This window comes from Chiloscyllium plagiosum, chromosome 2 (assembly GCF_004010195.1).
Source record: "Chiloscyllium plagiosum isolate BGI_BamShark_2017 chromosome 2, ASM401019v2, whole genome shotgun sequence".
Taxonomy (NCBI): Eukaryota; Metazoa; Chordata; class Chondrichthyes; order Orectolobiformes; family Hemiscylliidae; genus Chiloscyllium; species Chiloscyllium plagiosum.
Genome location: NC_057711.1, coordinates 138,578,539 through 138,597,780, shown reverse-complemented (window position 1 = coordinate 138,597,780; position 19,242 = coordinate 138,578,539). Strand labels below are relative to the sequence as shown.

At 38.6% G+C, this 19,242-nt stretch overlaps 1 protein-coding gene across 4 annotated transcripts in view; it reads left to right on the top strand.

The window, feature by feature from the left end:
• The window catches only part of acer2 (alkaline ceramidase 2), a 67,074-nt gene extending 52,024 nt beyond the window's left edge, over positions 1-15,050 (top strand). For all 4 annotated transcript variants that reach the window (XM_043719095.1, XM_043719083.1, XM_043719078.1 and 1 more), the window contains 2 exons: positions 7,115-7,252; positions 10,861-15,050. In XM_043719095.1, the coding sequence (XP_043575030.1) occupies positions 7,115-7,252; positions 10,861-11,047 (325 nt within the window). In that variant the 3' untranslated portion in view covers positions 11,048-15,050. The remainder of the gene's footprint in view (positions 1-7,114; positions 7,253-10,860) is intronic.
• Positions 15,051-19,242: the final 4,192 nt, after the last annotated feature.

The following is a 19,242-nucleotide window of genomic DNA, read 5'->3' as shown; positions in this document are numbered from 1 at the left end:
GTAATGAAGATAAAGTCAGTGAATTGGCCTGTGAATTTAATGAAGATAAAGTCGGTGAATTGGCCTGTGAATTTAATGAGGATAAAGTCAGTGAATTTAATGAGGATAAAGTCGGTGAATTGGCCTGTGAATTTAATGAAGATAAAGTCAGTGAATTGGCCTGTGAATTTAATGAGGATAAAGTCTGTGAATTGGCCTGTGAATTTAATGAGGATAAAGTCAGTGAATTGGCCTGTGAACTTAATGAAGATAAAGTCAGTGAAATGGCCTGTAAATTTAATGAAGCTAAAGTCAGCGAATTGGCCTGTAAATTTAATGAAGATAAAGTCGGTGAATTGACCTGTGAATTTAATGAGGGTAAAGTCGGTAATTGGCCTGTGAATTTAATGAAAATAAAGTCAGTGAATTGGCCTGTGAATTTAATGAGGTTAAAGTCGGTGAATTGACCTGTGAATTTAATGAAGATAAAGTCGGTAAATTGGCCTGTGAATTTAATGAAGAATAAGTCAGTGAATTGACCTGTGAATTTGTTGATGATAAAGTCGGTGAATTGGCCTGTGAATTTATTGATGATAAAGTCGGTGAATTGGCCTGTGAATTTAATGAGAATAAAGTCTGTGGATTGGCTTGAGAATTTAATGAAGATAAAGTTGGTGAATTGGCCTGTGAATTTAATGAGGGTAAAGTCGGTGATTTGGCCTGTGAGTTTAATGAGGGTAAAGTCAGTGAATTGGCCTGTGAGTTTAATGAGGATAAAGTCAGTGAATTGGCCTGTGAATTTAATGAAGATAAAGTCAGTGAATTGGCCTGTGAATTTAATGACGGTAAAGTCGGTGAATTGGCCTGTAAATTTAATGAAGCTAAAGTCGGCGAATTGGCCTGTGAATTTAATGAGGATAAAGTCATGGATTGGCCTGTGAATTTAACGAAGATAAAGTCGGTGAATTGACCTGTGAGTTTAATGAAGATAAAGTCGGTGAATTGACCTGTGAATTTAATGCGGGTAAAGTCGGGGAATTGGCCTGTGAGTTTAATGAGGTTAAAGTCGGTGAATTGGACTGTGAATTTAATGAGAGTAAAGTCGGTGAATTGACCTGTGAATTTAATGCGGGTAAAGTCGGTGAATTGGCCTGTGAATTTAATGCGAATACCGTCGGCGACTTGGCCTGTGAGTTTAATGAGGAAAAAGTTGGTGAATTGGCCTGTGAATTTAATGAGGATAAAGTCAGTGGATTCACCTGTGAATTTAATGAAGATAAAGTCAGTGAATTGGCCTGTGAATTTGATGAGGGTAAAGTCGGTGAATTAGGCTGTGAATGTAATGAGGATAAAGTCGGTGCATTGACCTGTGAATTTAATGAGGGTAAAGTCCGTGAATTGGCCTGTGAATTTAATGAGGATAAAGTCAGTGGATTCACCTGTGAATTTAATGAAGATAAAGTCAGTGAATTGGCCTGTGAATTTATTTAAGATATAGTCGGTGAAATGGCCTGTGAATTTAATGAGGATAAAGTCAGTGAATTGGCCTGTGAATTTAAGAAGATCAATGCGCTGAATTGGCCTGTGAATTTAATGAAGATAAAGTCAGTGAATTGGCCTGTGAATTTAATGAAGAATAAGTCAGTGAGTTGACCTGTGAATTTATTGTTGATAAAGTCGGTGAATTGGCCTGTGAATTTAATGAGGGTAAAGTCGGTGAATTGGCCTGTGAATTTAATGAAGATACAGTCGGTGACCTGTCCTGTGAATTTAATGAGGATAAAGTTAGTGAATTAGCCTGTGAATTTAATGAAGATAAAGTCGGTGAATTGGCCTGTGAATTTAATGAGAGTAAAGTCGGTGAATTGGTCTGTGAATTTAGTGAGGGTAAAGTCGGTGAATTGGCCCGTGAATTAAATGAGGATAAAGTCAGTGAATTGGCCTGTGAATTTAATGAGAGTAAAGTCGGTGAATTGGTCTGTGAATTTAGTGAGAGTAAAGTCCGTGAATTGGCCTGTGAATTTAATGAGGATAAAGTCAGTGAATTAGCCTGTGAATTTATTTAAGATATAGTCGGTGAATTGGCCTGTGAATTTAATGAGGATAAAGTCAGTGAATTGGCCTGTGAATTTAAGAAGATCAATGCGCTGAATTGGCCTGTGAATGTAATGAAGATAAAGTCAGTGATTTGGCCTGTGAATTTACTGATGATAAAGTCGGTGAATTGGCCTGTGAATTTAATTAAGATAAACTCGCTGAATTGGCCTGTGAATTTAATGAAGAATAAGTCAGTGAGTTGACCTGTGAATTTATTGTTGATAAAGTCGGTGAATTGGCCTGTGAATTTAATGAGGGTAAAGTCGGTGAATTGGCCTGTGAATTTAATGAAGATACAGTCGGTGAAATGGCCTGTGAATTTAATGAGGGTAAAGTCGGTGAATTGGCCTTTTACTTTAATGAAGATAATGTCGGTGAATTGGCCTGTGAATTTAATGCGAGTAAAGTCGGTGAATTGGCCTGTGAATTTAATGCGAGTAAAGTCGGTGAATTGGCCTGTGAATTTAATGAGAATAAAGTCGGTGAATTGGCCTGTGAATTTAATGAAGATAAAGTCGGTGAATTGACCTGTGAGTTTAATGAGGATAGAGTCGGTAAATTGGCCTGTGAATTTAATGAAGATAAAGTCGGTGAATTGGCCTGTGAATTTAATGAGGATAAAGTCAGTGAATTTAATGAGGATAAAGTCTGTGAATTGGCCTGTGAATTTAATGAAGATAATGTCAGTGAATTGGCCTGTGAATTTAATGAGGATAAAGTCGGTGAATTGGCCTGTGAATTTAATGAGAGTAAAGTTGGTGAATTGACCTGTGAATTTAATGAGGGTAAAGTCGATGAATTGGCCTGTGAAAGTATTGAGAGTAAAGTTGGTGAATTGGCCTGTGAATTTAATTAGGGTAAAGTCGGTGAATTTGCCTGTGAATTTAATTAGGGTAAAGTTGATGAATTGGCCTGTGACTTTAATGAAGATAAGGTCGGTGAAATGGCCTGTGAATTTAATGAGGGTAAAGTCGGTGAATTGGCCTGTGAATTTAATGAGGATAAAGTCAGTGGATTGGCCTGTGAATTTAACGAAGATAAAGTCGATGAATTGACCTGTGAATTTAATGAGAGTAAAGTCGGTGAATTGGCCTGTGAATTTAATGAGAGTAAAGTTGATGAATTGGCCTGTGAATTTAATGAAGATAAAGTCGGTGAATTGGCCTGTGAATTTAATGAGGATAAAGTCGGTGAATTGGCCTGTGAATTTAATGAGGATAAAGTCGGTGAATTGGCCTGTGAATTTAATGAGGTTAAATTCGGTGAATTGGTCGGTGAATTTAATGAGGTTAAATTTGGTGAATTGGCCTGTGAATTTAATGAGAGTAAAGTTGATGAATTGGCCTGTGAATTAAATGAGGGTAAAGTCGATGAATTGGCCTGTGAATTTAATGAGTATAAGTCAGTGAATTGGCCTGTGAATTTAATTAAGATTAAGTCGGTGAATTGGCCTGTGTATTTAATGAGGATAAAGTCGGTGAATTGGCCTGTGAATTTAATGAAGATAAAGTTTGTGAATTCGCCTGTGAATTTAATGAGGATATAGTCCGTAAATTTTGGAATTTCAGGTGTAATATTTTAAGCAAGGTTAATTAAATCGTAGTAAAACACCACTGTCTAGGCATGGAGTACTGGGAAAATTATGTGAAAAATAGGAAGTAAATTTGTACAGAGTACGCATGTCTCCCAAATCTGTAAGAGATACAAGTGCAAAATCTTTCTTTTCAATAGTGTGCAAAATTGGTCAAAACCAAAATACACATATATGTTCATACAATGTGTAACATACTCAAATTGAGTTTTTAAAAAAAATGCATTTATTATTAATTGAAAAGTGTTATTAGATTAGATTACTTACAGTGTGGAAACAGGCCCTTTGGCCCAACAAGTCCACACCGACCCGCCGAAGCGTAACCCACCCATACCCTTACATTTACCCCTATACCTAACACTACGGGCAATTTAGCATGGCCAATTCAACTGACCTGCACATCTTTGGACTGTGGGAGGAAACCGGAGCACCCGGAGGAAACCCACGTAGATTCGGGGAAAATGTGCAAACTCCACACAGTCAGTTGCCTGAGGCGGGAATTGAACCTGGGTCTCTGGCACTGTGAGGCCACCATGCCACCGTGCCGCCCACAACTCTGCCTTTAATTCTGCCTTTAATTAAAGCAGCTTTCAGTCAAAATATGAAGCAAGTGTGTAGTCCCTTCTAATATCTGTGATCTCACATTGCTGCTTCCCAATGCCGCATTCATCACAGGATTTCATGCAGGTATTCGTGAGAGTAGAAGAGGGAATTGGGATCATAGTTGTGATGTTTCAACCCACTTGCTCTAACTTTATCCTCAACTAGTTACTTTTGTAATTTTCGCAAAGTTTTCTCAGAATTTTAGCTAGCGTTGAATGACCTCTTCGAGAGGAAGTTGCAGGAATGGAAAGGTCATTTCCCTCAGCCGCAATAATAAGGCTCAGGATGTCCTGCACAGAAGCAGCTTAGTATCTTTTCGGATGTTAGACACAGAAATTAATCTTTAATGTGTAAAAGACAATGCATAAGTCGTTGATTAAAGGACTGTAATCAATGCAACTGGTACTTGCTCATAAAAATAGTTGCTTTTCTAACTCACAGTTCTGGTTAGGAAAAGAGATCAATGATAACAGGCTTGTCTCAGAATTGTTGTAGGCAGCTTGTGGAACTAACATAGCTGGAAGACCTACCTACAGGGAATAGGGGGTTTTAACCATGTTTGGAACTGTGTAGCATCCAATTGCGAACAGCTGTTTTTTTTCAACAAAATGGAAATGCACGACACAAATGTAGTTGTCATTTAATCCTTTTTGTTTTAAGTATGTATGTTACTGCAACCTTTTTGAACTTTTTGAAAAATCTGACTAAATTCAGCCTGTCATCATTTATTGGTTAAAGTTAATTGGTAGAGAACAATTAACTTTAACTGTGTGAGATGCATGGTCATTTGAAGCTATAATGGACTAGCATGGAGTCAGTCATACTTCCTTTATCACACTGGTTTACCCAATGCTCCTCAGCTTAAGATGACAGATTTCTGTAGGCCTTATTTATTTGGAGCGAGTAGGTATACAGATTGCTAATATTAACGAGCAATACAGAGTAAAATGTTGGGGCACAGTGACATAGTGCCTATGTTACTGGAATAGCAATGCAGCAGCCTGAAACAATCAGAACATGAGTTGACATCAAACCTCTGGCTGGAGAATTAAAACTCAGTTCATTGAATGATCTGGAATAATGTATCAGCAATGGGAACCACAAACCAGCTGATTGCTACCTGCAAAACAAAGTACCCATCCGGTTCACTAATATCTTGTCAGGAAGGACATCTACCATCTTATCCAATCTGACCTGTATTTGACTGCAAACCCATAGCTCAGAGTTTGACTCTTAGCTGCCCCCAGAAATGGCCCAGTAAACCACCTAGTTGCCATGCAGGTGGCTCTCTCAGGAAATTAGCAATACCCACCTTCCATTCAGCACAGCGGTGCTCTGGGTTAATTTGTCATAGAATCCCTACAGTGAAGAAAGAGGCAATTCAGCCCATCAAGTCAGCACTGACCCTCTTAACAGCATCCTACCCAGAACCACCCCCTCCATTCTGTCTCCGGAACCCTGCATTTCCCATGTCTCATCCTTCTGGGCTGCACATCACTGGACACTACAGGGCAATTTAAAATGGCCAATCCACCCAACCCGCACATCTTTGGGCTGTAACTGAAGCCCTGGCAGAAACCCACGCAGATGGAGGGAGAATGTGCAAATTTCACACAGACAGTCATCCAAGGGTGGAATCGAACCTGGGTCTCTGGCGCTGTGAGGCAACAATGCTAACCACTGAACCACTGTGCAGAGAAAGCTACACTCATAGAAGGGAGAGAGAAGCAGATCAGTGTCAAAGTACAAATGTGACTATTATGTTTTATTGAATTATCATCCTTGCAAATCTACTGCTCTGGGGAAAAAGTGAGAGGGTGGGGGTTAGTTTTCAGGTAAGAGGGGAGGCAGGTTTTGATGGGTGTGGGGATTTAAATCCCTGAGAGGAAAATGTTGGGTTCGGATTCACATCTGGTTTGGCTCTTTCTACTTTACACCTTGGCTGGTTCAAAGCTGAGTGGGTCAAGTTTTGAGTAAGTTATTTCAATACTTAAATAGATTATACTGTTCTGCCTTAATCAAAGATTCCGACTTTAACAATCCGTAGACTTATTTTTCAAGCTATGAGCAACTCACTAGCCTCACTGAAGCAAGTACACAGTGAGGAGTGTTTATTCAGTGAAACTGACAGGTGGGTAGCCTTTTGGAATGAAATTGAAGAGTTGTAACTCCGAGCAAGTGAGAAGCTGCACTCCTTCTCAGAGGGTACCCTGATTGTTGGACAGGTGATTGCCAACCTCCTTGAAGTGATTTACTTTCCTGCACTTGCCTGTCGTCAACCTCCAGAACAGCAGGGGAGCAGCTTATCCACCTCACACTACCTGAAGGTGACATGCCACTCACCTCCTGCCCTCTAGAATCCTCTTGATGAGCTGCGTCAAGGTTAGAGGGGCATCCCCTGCCAACTTCTTCAGCCACTCTCACGTATGTCCATTTGTTTGAGGCACTGTTGGGGGATTTAACTCATTGCAATCCTTCAGATCCTATAGCTGGATCTCCAGGTCAGAGCGAATAATCCCAGATCTTCTCCCCATTTCCGTGTTTTCCAAAGCCTCAGAAATCCATGCCAGTTTACCTACATAAGCCATGCCTGGCTCTCTTCAATTAGAAACCCTTCCTTTGCCAGATTGAATGTGGCAAGCTGGATGACCAAGGAGCCTAGCAGTTCTAAGAAAGAACCTTGATAAAGCCCACCGAAGCTGTGAAGAGATTCCTGACTCATTCCACTCCCCATCGTTTTGACAAGGACAGCCAACTGAAAATTCTGCCAATGGTTCTGCCCCTTGTACGCACCACCTTAAACTTTCCTTCACTTACTGAACTGGGTGTTTTCTGCTCTTGCAGGTGTGAAAATGTCCGTGTTTACAAGCTGGGTCTGTTAGCAGGTTTTTGGTGGGCTCTCGCTATATTGTGCTGGATTAGTGACAACCTTTTCTGTGAGCTCTGGTCTGCATTCAACTTTCCATACCTACATTGTGCCTGGTGAGTGACACACGAACAAGTAATGATAATATTTGCCTTTGTTGTAACAATGTCAATGACTCTCTGAACCTCCTTATTGCAAAGTGGGGCAAATACAGAGTAACCTTCGGTTCTTTATTACTCAAAATGGGCAGCAGAATCTTGTTATTGGAAATGATACCACTATCATCTTCAATGATCGAGAGGCATGGAATTCTACCCACCCTAGGTGTTGCCTCGAGATGAATATTCCTGAGCTACTGAGCTTATACTTTGGTCTCTGTTGCTCAGGTTGGTGGGAATAGGGCTGAGTATTTCTGAGCAGGGCACTTGGAATCCTTCAGGTGAAGAAAATTGCAGTTTCCCTCTGAAACGTCCTGACAAAGCTTTCATTTACCAACCATCAACCAGTCCCCTGAAATGGAAACATCTGCCTAAGGGAAGTGGATCTCATTCATTGGCACATTACAACTGATATACAAACACAAAATTCTGGAAACTCTCAGCAGATCTGGCAAAATCTATGGAGAGAGACACACCATTATAGAGTCAAAGGGTCGTACAGCATGGAAACAGATCCTTTGGTCCAATTAGTCTACGTTGACCATGTTCCCAACCTCTTCCTAAACCAGGCTTACCTGCCTGTGCTTGGCCCATATCCCTCTAAACCTTTCCTTTTCATGTACTTATCCAAATGTCTTTTAAATGTTGTAACTGTATCTGCATCTGTCACTTTCTCTGGCATTTCATTCCACACAGAAACCATTCTGTGTAAAAATGTTGCCTCTTAAGTCCTTTTTAAATCACCTTAAAAATATGCTCCCTAGTTTTGAAATCACCCCCCCTCCCCCAACCTAGGGTAAAGACCCTTCTCATTCACCTTATTTATGCCCCTTTTGATTTTACAAAGTTAAAAATCACACAACACCAGGGTTTAATTGGAAGCACACTAGCTTTCGAAGCGACGCTCCTTCATCAGGTGACCACCCCCCCTCCCCCAACCAAGGGTAAAGACCCTTCTCATACACCTTATTTATGCCCCTTTTGATTTTACAAAGTTAAAAATCACACAACACCAGGTTATAGTCCAACAAGTTTAATTGGAAGCACACTAGCTTTCGGAGCGACGCTCCTTCATCAGGTGATGAAGGAGCATCGCTCCGAAAGCTAGTGCTTCCAATTAAACCTGTTGGACTATAACCTGGTGTTGTGTGATTTTTAACTTTGTACACCCCAGCCCAACACCGGCATCTCCAAATTATGATTTTACAGACCTCAATAAGGTCACCCCCAACCTCCTACACTTCAGTGAAAGATGTCTCAGTCTTTCCAGTCTATTTTTAAGTCACAAACCTTCCAATCCCAGCAGCATCCTGGTAAATTATTTTTGAAACCTCTCCAGTTTATAGGTTTATATTTATTCATTCATGTCATATGGACACATAAAGCAAAGTCAGCATTTATTGCTAAACCAATATTGCTTTTGATCAGATCGATTTTTTTAAAGAAATCTTAAAAAAAAATGTTGTTGCAGTTCATCCCACTAATAGTACACAACACTACTCCTTTGCACATGTAGTGGAGGGAGTGAATGTTTAAGGTTGGGATGGATTGCCAATCAAACAGGTTGTTTTATCTTGACTGGTGCCTTGGGTTTTGTTCTAATGGCACTCAGCCAGCTATGTGGGGAGTATGGTTAAGCTGCCGTAGTCCCAGAGGGCTGCTCTCCCATCAGAGAGAGACGACTGGTAGTGGTTTAATCTGAAAATCACCACACTTCAGGCAAAGGTGAGTTTGAAATGGAGAGTCGTTCATGGTAAACTCAGCTGGTGCCGGAACTGAACCCATGGTGTTGGCATGACTGCATGGCAAACCAGCCATCCAGCCAACTGAGCTAATCAACCCCCCCCCCCAGAACAGAGAGTATTCTACCATACACCCCTGACTTGTGCTGTGAAGAATGTGGAAATGCTTAAGGGATTCAGTCAGTATAGAATTCCCGAGCTCTTTCCAATTGATGGTAATGGCACTAAATGCCAAGGAATGGCAAGTCGACGTTCCCTTGAATATAGTCATTGTGTGGGATTTTGTATTATTGATCTGGCCCAAGCCTAAAAGCTTTTCACACTTTGTGATATAAGGGATCTCAAATAAATACAATTATCATTTGTCCCAAAATACCACAATGTTCACAAGATACTCCAGGATCTTGAGAAGAAAATAAATAAATGTTGCTGAATTTCCATCAAGCCAGGGTGACAATACCATTACGGTTCAGAAATACTTATACCTTAAAGACTTAAAGTGTAAAATGAAAGCATTTCTTCCACTGACAGTATGGTTTCCCCACCTTTTTGTATCATTAGCAAATTTGGATATCTTACACTCCGCCACCTCCTTCAATAATGAATATAAATAGTAAATGATTAAGGCCCCAAGACCTATCCTTGTGGCTCCATTAAGTAAGCTTTTTCAACCTGAAAAAGACCTACTAATCACAATTCTCTGACTTCCATGTGTTAACCAATCCTCAATCCATTACCCCTGAGACCATGAGCTGCTATTTTGTGCACTGACCTTTTATGTGGCACCTTATCAAATGCCCTCTGAAAATCCAAATGCATTACTTCTACTGGCCCCATTATATTAATTCTATCTCCTCAAAAAACTCGAGCAAATTTGTTAAACATGATTTTCCTTGCACAAAAACATGTTGATTGTGTTTGACTGTGTTTAGCTTTTCTCAATGCCCTGCTATTTCTTCCTCAATATTATAGTCTATTATTTTCCAATGCCAGAGTAACTAAACAGAAACTATTTCCTGAGAAATCCAGACCATTAGGACAAATCCTCAAACTGGATTGAAATCAGGATTTTTTTTCCCTACACAATGTGCATTCGAATTATAGAATTTAATTCTCCAAAAGAATGTGGATTCTGTAACAATTGAAAATGTTATCATCAAGATTAATACATGAAAATTGTTGGAATGAAAATTTGAATTGACAGACCTACAAATTCAATATCCAATGTTAGCAATATCCAGTATCAGTAATAGTTACTTCAGTCATTTACAGTGTTGTTACTGTTCTAATCAAGTAACTCAAACCAAGAAACCTGTTCATTATAGTTAACCGCAGCACAACTAACGACTATGAGTAAGGATTTGTTTTATGTGCCATATCGAATACCGTGCCTTTGTGTCAAAGGTAATGACTCATTTTAAGACTGGAATAACATTGTAAACTTCAGGAAAGAAACTCGATGTTCTATTGATGTTATCTCAACCCTGAACTGCATTATGCCCTGCAAACTCTGTTATTGTTAACAGTCTTGTGAAGAATTAGGCATCTGTAATCGAAGTAAACAAAAAAAAAATGGAATTGAGATTATTTTTCAGAAAATCTGTCTCATAAATCAGGATTGTTCTCCTTACGTTTAGTCAAACCTGAGCGACAACCATGTAGGGAAAAAAAATGCTTCACAAATCAGTAGGGAATGGGCTATTGTAATTGATTGTGTAAAACAGAGACTGATTCCTGAAAAAAATGTTGTTCAGTTGTTTTAAGAACAGTCTTTTGAAAATATTATTGCATTCTCATTATTTTTTTCCTTTTTTTTTGTTCAAGGCATATTTTGATCTGTCTGGCTGCTTATCTGGGTTGTGTGTGTTTTGCTTACTTTGATGCTGTCTCAGAAATCCCAGAACAAGGTCCAGTCATCAAGTTCTGGCCTAGCGAGAAGTGGGCCTTCATTGGTGTTCCGTACGTTTCATTCCTTTTTGCAGAAAACAAGTCTCAGCTAAAAGTGACCTAACGGAAAATGTGACAGATAGGGCAGCACATTATTTTGAATGCAAGGCTATGGAAAAGTCCATTGCGTCAGACTGCAAGCCTCTCAGGTTATGTACTTTGCACCTTAGATCAAATTTATTATTCTGCTCACACTTTCTCAGGGACCATACTTTAAGCAGATCAAAACAAACTGTTTGCGAGAGGGTGCAAGTTGCTTCTAGAACTGAGTGGAAACGTAGCAGAATTACAGCTTTATTTTTAAAGAAACCATTTCAGAAAACACTGTGAATGAAATATCCGAAAGTTCAATAGATTTCTGTATGTACATTTTTAGTGCACCCCTCAAAGCTTAATTTCGAAGACAAAAATACTTTGAATGAAAATCAGTGCATACTGTGAAAACTTGAAGGAAAACCCACCTCTCAAAAGGATTATTATTAGGCTTGGTTAGACTTGGAACAAAATTTAATATGTGTTTCAAATATAAAGCAATTAGTTGCCACAATCAACATCAGGAAGTAATCTTTTGATGGTTCCTTAACAATTTATGATGAGGAAAATGATTTTTAAAATGTTACTTGAAACCTACTTACACCAAGCTCAGTGTTCGAATCCATGGTCCTTACCACCCTCTGTCTGGCACTGAGCCATTAGCCTGTGTCACTGATATCTACACATTCTAGAAAGATCCTACCATATGTTCCTGCCACAACAGCTTCCTGAAAAATCACAGGCAGGATCACATCACAAACATTGAAGTCCTGGAACCAACCAACATCACCAGTATCAAGGACATCCTCCTGCCAAGCCCAATTGGTTTGGGTGGTTCATGCCTTCTGCATGGCTGACATCGTGTTGTATTGAACAGAGGGGGGGGTCCCATGTGATCTTTTGAAGCACTCCCTGGAGAAGTTCCTCACATTGACCATTGCCTATGGGAAGCACACACCATTGATCATAATGCCTGGAGATGCTACATCAGGAGTGGTACAGATACATTTGAGATTGAATGATGAGCCAGTATGAATAAAGAAAAGGAGGAGAGGGAGAGATCCAATTGTTCCAGCAGTGACTACACCTTCACTTTCTCTTACTTGGGAGACTTTGCTGATCTCACATAGGCCCCTTTCTAGCCTTCAACTAATGAGTGCAACCTTCCTAAAATCGTCATCCATGAAAGAATGCCAAAATTTACAACAGGACTCAAGGACTTTATTATTGTTAAAGAATTAATGTTCTGACTAGTTAATGTTTGTATTTAAAATGTACAATTATATTGTGGTGTGTAAAATAATTAATTCTACAAATGTCATAGACGCTATGGAAGCTTAGTATTTGCAATGTATTTCTCTTTCTTACAGATTCAGATTGCAGAGCTGCGGTATCTTTTATTTGAATAAAGATAAATCCCTCAAAGATCAGGGCCTTGATATACCCGTTCAAAGTGGATTTAATAGTTTAAAACATGGTGGAAATGTTAACTGTTAACAATTAAAATGCTCCCAGCATTGCCCCCTCATTTTTACCTTGTAAAGCAAAGTCTGAATAAGATAGTGGATTAATTTCATTTTATAACCAGGGAGATCAATGACTGGGTTTGGCCCTGTTAAAGTCTCAACCTAGCATCACTGTGCACCTGTACACACAGGATTACATACTATTTACAAAAGAAACACTTGTTGTGTCTGTTGACTCAATCTCTGAACCAAGCCAACATCAAATTTTACTTTAATCTTTACTTTAACATTTAAAATCCACTCGGGGAAGCCCATTTTTCAATCAGTTATTGCTATTGCCTGACCACTAAAAGCTGCAAAGTATTGGTAATGACTGATTTCCAGTTCTGATAAATTACAAATGGTGAGTTAGAGAGTTGGATACATGTTGACAGCATAGCATATTTTAATCTTGCATTTAGAATAGAAAGGAATACTTTTAAATATATCATCACACTGTCATTTTTATCTCTAGTTTGATGTTCATTTACATTGATCCACTGTCAGGTGCAAACTTGTTGGCATTCCAGTCTTTGATGATGTGAACAAGCTATTTATTTTAAAAGAAAGAAAAGTTTTGCATTTATCGAGCATCTCTCACAATCAATGGATATCCCAAAGTGCTTCGCATCCAGTGAAGTTTCATCACTTTGTAATGTAGAGTTCAGGACAGTCAGTCTACCAATGAAATTCAAGCATCTCAATTCTATTTCTTATTCAATGGTCTGATCTCTTTGTACTTTGTGCAGGTTGAGAAATGGATTACCTAATACTGTATCGTCACTGGGAAATACATTGTGAATTGGAGCTTTAAGTATCAATATCAGAAAACTGAGGTTGATGCAAATGAATGGTGATGGGATTTAAATTTCATATTTAAACCCACACTCACTTGCTATTTGCTTCATGGATAGAATCTTTAGGTCTGTAGTCAGAGACATAGTGGCAAATTAAACATATCTAAGATTTAGTGACGTTCAGTCGGAGATGAGCTCGGATTGCCCGTTATAGGTTTAGTATTGGAAAAGGTGTAACATGGATTTCCTAGGCTGCTCTCAGAGAAAAGGGTCAGAGTCATGAACAAAAACATGAGAAATTAGAAATGTTTCCACTTGATGGATACACAACTGGATTTCTTTGGTAGAAATATAACTATTTACTACCGAAAGCTACTTTGTATCTTTTGTGGGTCTATTCCATAAATGTTTGATGATATTTCAAGGTGTTGCAATTTGAAATAGTTCCTTTCACATTACTATATAAATTATCCACAGTAATGTCAGTTAGAATAATGGTCTCTGTTATTAAGCTGACAAGATGCTATGATATAAACATTATTTCAGGAATAGCATTCTTGCATTTAAAATATTAATTTCACACATTTTTGAAAATGTTAGCCATATTTTGTGATAAAGTATATCTTGCTTTTCAGAAATCAGTATTTATAAAGGATATGATGCAAATAATTATTTTGTTTGAATCAGGAGTTGCTTTGGGATATGTAACTAGTAATTTAATTTTGATGGAAATAAACATTAATTGAATTTATAGTCATCAAAATTTTAACCCATGTGTTAAAATCCATTTAGAATTAATTCTGTGTGCATATTTTAATATATCCACTTAAAAGTGATTGGAATAGACTGTTTGGTGATGAATGATATCGTGGTTAACTTAAAAATTCAGAGTATTTTTCAAAACATCTTTGTTTCATGTTTGGCTCCTTAAAATTGCTATAATAAGATAAAAGAATAGCATTGCAAGCTCTGAATCTGTGGAGTTTCCCATGTAGTTTTCAGGCTTCATTTGTTTCTGCTTCCCAAAATATTTTATTGGTTATCCCTCTGCTAGACTTCACCATGTTTCACAAAATACTCAAGTGACATTCCCCCAGTATCACTTTGTAACTTGCTGCTGAGAGTTATGTGTGGGTGGCTTCCTCTGAGCAGAATTTCAACAGGTTTATATTCAGATTTCCTGTTCTCATCCAGCTTCTCACAGTGATGTATCAGTGATTAGGGAATAGCAATTACAATTTATACTGTAAAGCTTTAGGATTGCATTAAAGCTACAAATGCACTGCACTATCCCTACTATTTTGCATTAAAATACAGAAGCAATATGCATCTGATGACATACTGTATTAAATTAGTATAACACCTCCTCTACACCAGTGCCATAATTATACCACTTAACATTACAACACAATCACATCGAGGTACAGAACAAGATTAATGTATTTTCTTACATTGACAGACCAAAACAATGATAGGTTGTTGTATGCTGTGCTTCATTGTGACCACATAGATGCTGCTAAAGTTCAAAATGGGTTATTTCAGATCTCCTTAACCTTTTCAAGAAAAGAATGATGAATTAATATGGGAATCTGCATTCATGTACTTTATAAAGAAAATAAGAGCTTGTACTTGTAAATATAATTAGTCATCTTTTTAACTTTTTTGTTCCTGACTAAAAGTTACACATTTTTATCTAAAGTAATTAATAAAAGATGTTTATACTATAAAACAATTTTGGTTGTTCACGAATGGTTTGTTCAGTTAATGCTAACTTTATGAGGTTTCAAATAAATAGATTTTTAATTTGTTGCTGTCTTTAATCAGGATTGGACGGTTTCCCCTATATTCTGGGCCTCCATTTGAAAACATCCTCTCCTGCAGATTCTTAATTTTCTTAATGTTGGTAACGGCAGAGAAAATGTCTGGCCCATTATTTTCCATTACTACCACAAGAAGGCTAAGAGTATTTTATGTTGATTTGCAAATATATTTTCCTACCTCCCTCTGAGAAAATTTTCTTGACTTATTTCATAGATTCTTTCCTTCTCATCCTACAAGATTTGATCTTAGAATGGAGTCATGGCCTTGCCTCATAGTGCTCATTACCAATGAGGTAAATAAACTTCAAGAATTGCTAATGTGGATTAGCGGGTAATAGAGCCTGCAGGTCGAAAGCAAATCATTGATCTGAAAACAATAAGATTGAAAAAAAGAAGTATGAAAAAGTGGAGCTACTTTTCACATCTCCTCCCACTCACCAAAACAAATTCTATTCTGGGACATTGCAGAATAAATCTAAAGATTTCAGTAAGAAGGCTGCACCATTTCCAGGCTCTCACACTCTCCCGCAGAATTACAATGCAAAATTAAAGTGCTGGCAACATGCACGGGAAACGTGTGTGATTCCACATGGAGAATGCTATTCAGTGGTGAAATATCTTCATTAGCTGATAATATTGGGTCGAAATATGGCCACAATGTTCCTGCCTCACTTCATCAATTGAGAGCACAAAGGTGACAAGGGTTTATTTTAGTTTGCATTTCACTTCTAAATAATTCACATTATGTTTGTTTCATTTTATTTATGTGTGCATCATTGTTATTTGTCACAATGTGGGTGCTTTGCATCAAAAGGCACTACAGTGTGGAAGCAGGCCATTTAGCCCATCGAGTCTAACTGACCCTCTGAAGAGGAGCCCAACCAGACTCACCCTCCCATCTATCCCTGTAACCCTGCACTTCCTTGCAATCCACACAGCCTGCACATCTTTGGACATGATTGTCACAGCAAGACCAGTCCAAGAAAAGTTCAGAGAGCTGCAGCAACCTTTATACAAGGCCTACTTTGACCTTGCACAGAGACTTTCAACTTTGTCAACTGGAATTATTGTTGAGCATTCTTCTCAGATCAGACTGCAGAATGTTGTCAGTATTCTCTGTCTGTTGTAAGCCATGACCCTCAACAATGGATCCAGCACAGACTCTAATAGGTGTGAAAGCTGAGGTCAACCAAGAAAGTCACAGATTAATGCCATTCTCCATCTTCCTTGTTGCAACCTTTTGTCCCACATCCATGAAGCTTCCTACTAGAATACAGCTTCTCTCCATATTGAGCAGGAAGCTAGTCAAACTGTGACGCCTCCAGTCCAGAAGCAAGACTGCCTCAGCTTCTGTAATCGAGCTGCTCGGTGTACTCTCAGAGGCTAAGCTCCAAATCACTGCTGATACATTCATAGAAGCCAATTGGAGATTGGGCTTTAGGCTAAACATCGAAGAGAAAGGTCTCTACCAGCCCTCTCCCACCACGCAACACTGTTTCCTAACCATCAAGATGCATGTGGGGCAATCCGCAAAACCTGGGAGCCTCCTTTCAGTGAGGGCAGATGCCAACAATACAATTCAGCCTTGTCTCCAGTGTACCAACACCGCCTGTTTGAGCCTACAATTGAGTATTTGATCACAGCAGCCTCAAACCTTGTACCAAGCTCATGGTCCACAGTGATCAGCAGTGATCCTCACAGTTCTGTGTGTTTCAGAAACAATGTATGCCAGGCGTCTCCATTCCCTAGAGAAATATCACTGACCCCTGGAAATGTCTTGCATGAGACTGATCAAACTGGCAAAAATGACACAAATCCCACTAATGAGGAAGACCACAATGTCATAAAACTACCACCTTAATTTTCATGTCAGGTAGTTAAATTTCCATTTTCTGATATATTGGAAAGAATTTCTTGAAAATCTTTAAAATGTTGAAAAAGCTTCATTAAAAGATTAGAACATAGAACAATACAGCACAGAACAGGCCCTTCGGCCCACGATGTTGTGCCGAACATTTGTCCTAGCTTAAGCACCCATCCATGTACCTATCCAATTGCTGCTTAAAAGTCACCAAAGATTCTGACTCTACCACTCCCACAGGCAGCGCATTCCATGCCCCCACCACTCTCTGGGTAAAGAACCCACCCCTGACATCTCCCCTATACCTTCCACCCTTCACCTTAAATTTATGTCCCCTTCTCACAATTTAAAGAGTTGAAAAAAGCTTTAACAATTTAAGATACAGAACATTTTCCAAAGACGATGAATTGAAAAAATAAGCTTTTAAACAAGATAAAGCAGCAATCAATTATGATTTAAAACCTCATTAGATGATCTTAACTGGCTTTGTCAGAATTGAAAGCGTATTTACAATTTTTTAAAAAATTGTGAAGCTGGAAATTCTCCAACCAGCTTTTTAGCAATGAAATTGAAATCACAATTCAAACTTAAAAGACGAAAAGTGAAGGTACTGTAGAATGTGAATAATTTTAAAATGTTTTCAGAATCCAGTCATGTTTGAGGTTACACAAACTTCAGACAGAGTCAAATTGGTTAACATGGAAGTAACAATTCATGAGATTATTGTGTTGCTTCAGGTCTACGTATCAAATTACAAGTAGAATGGTGTGACATTTTCTTTCACCCTACATGACCAACAGCAGACCATATTAGAATTAGAATTAGCTTTATTGTCGCATGTACTCAAATGAAAAGTTTACAAGTCGCCATTGTGGTTCTAACATAGGAACAATGGTCATTCGGTACAGATTCTTAAGTACAGATTCTTAGGGGATAAACAATAGAAAAACAAAGAAATAAAAAGTCAAACATTTCAGATCACAGGAATAAATGAGAAAAAAAGTAATAATTTAGTAATTTTGTAAAAAAAAGTAACAGTTTAAAAGTATTTGACAACTGTTTTACTGTGAGAATGAATTGTATTATGAAACGAGCAATATTCAATAAAATAAATAAAAACAGAAAGTGCTGGAGAAACTCAGGAGGTCTGGCAGCATTTATGTAGAGAGGAACAGTGTTAACATTTCGTGTCTTAATGGACTTGAAACATTAACTCTGTTTTCTCTCCACAGATGCTGCCAGACCTACTGAGTTTCCCAAGCATTTTCTGTTCTTATTTTGGATTTCCGGCATCTCGAGTAGTTTGCTTTTAGTCAATATAATAATATAGACCCCAGCAGAACCTGTTGTCAACTTCATTTATTCTTATACATTTTCTAAATCTTGTGAATGTGGACCATTACAACCAGATGTAGTTAGGGAAAGTATTGTCACCAGAATTTCTGACTCATTTTGTTAAGATCTTTTACAACGAAAGGAAATCCTCACAGTGGATAAGACTATCCAGATTGTATTAGAAACTGAGTGCAACTAGATATGAAAGACATGTAGACAAGGTGGTAAGAAAGGCGTTTTGCACACTTGCCTTCATTGCTCAGTCCTTTGAGTATAGAAGTTGGGAAATCATGTTGAGCTTGTACAGGACATTGGTGAGGCGTCTTCTGGAATACTCTGTCCAGTTGTGGTTGCCCAGTTATAGGAAGGATACTATTAAGCTGGGGAGGGTTCAGAAGAGATTTACCAGGATATTGTCAGATCTGGAAGGTTTGAGCTATGAAGAAAGGCTGGATAGGCTGGGGCGTTTTTTTCACTGGAGCGTAGGAGGTTGAGAGGCAACCTTATAGAGGTTTATAAAATTATGAGGGGTACAGATAGAGTTAATGGTAGCTGTCATTTCCCCGGGGTGGGGGTTTCAAGACTAGGGGGCACATTTTTAAGGCGAGAGGAGAGAGATTTTAAAATTATATGAGGGGCAAATCTTCCACACAGAGTATGGGTCATGTGTAGAATGAACTTCCTGAGGAAGTGGTGGATATGGGTACAGCTACAATGTTGAAGAGACATTTAGATAAGTCCATGAATAGGAAACACTTGGAGGGAAATGGGCCAGGAGCAGGCTGATGGAACGAGTTCAGTTTTGGATTGTGTTCAGCATGGACTAGTTGCACTTGAAGGGTCTGTTTCCATGCTGTATGACTCCAACAAATTTACTCCAGAGGACCACCAGAACCTATCAGCTTCAT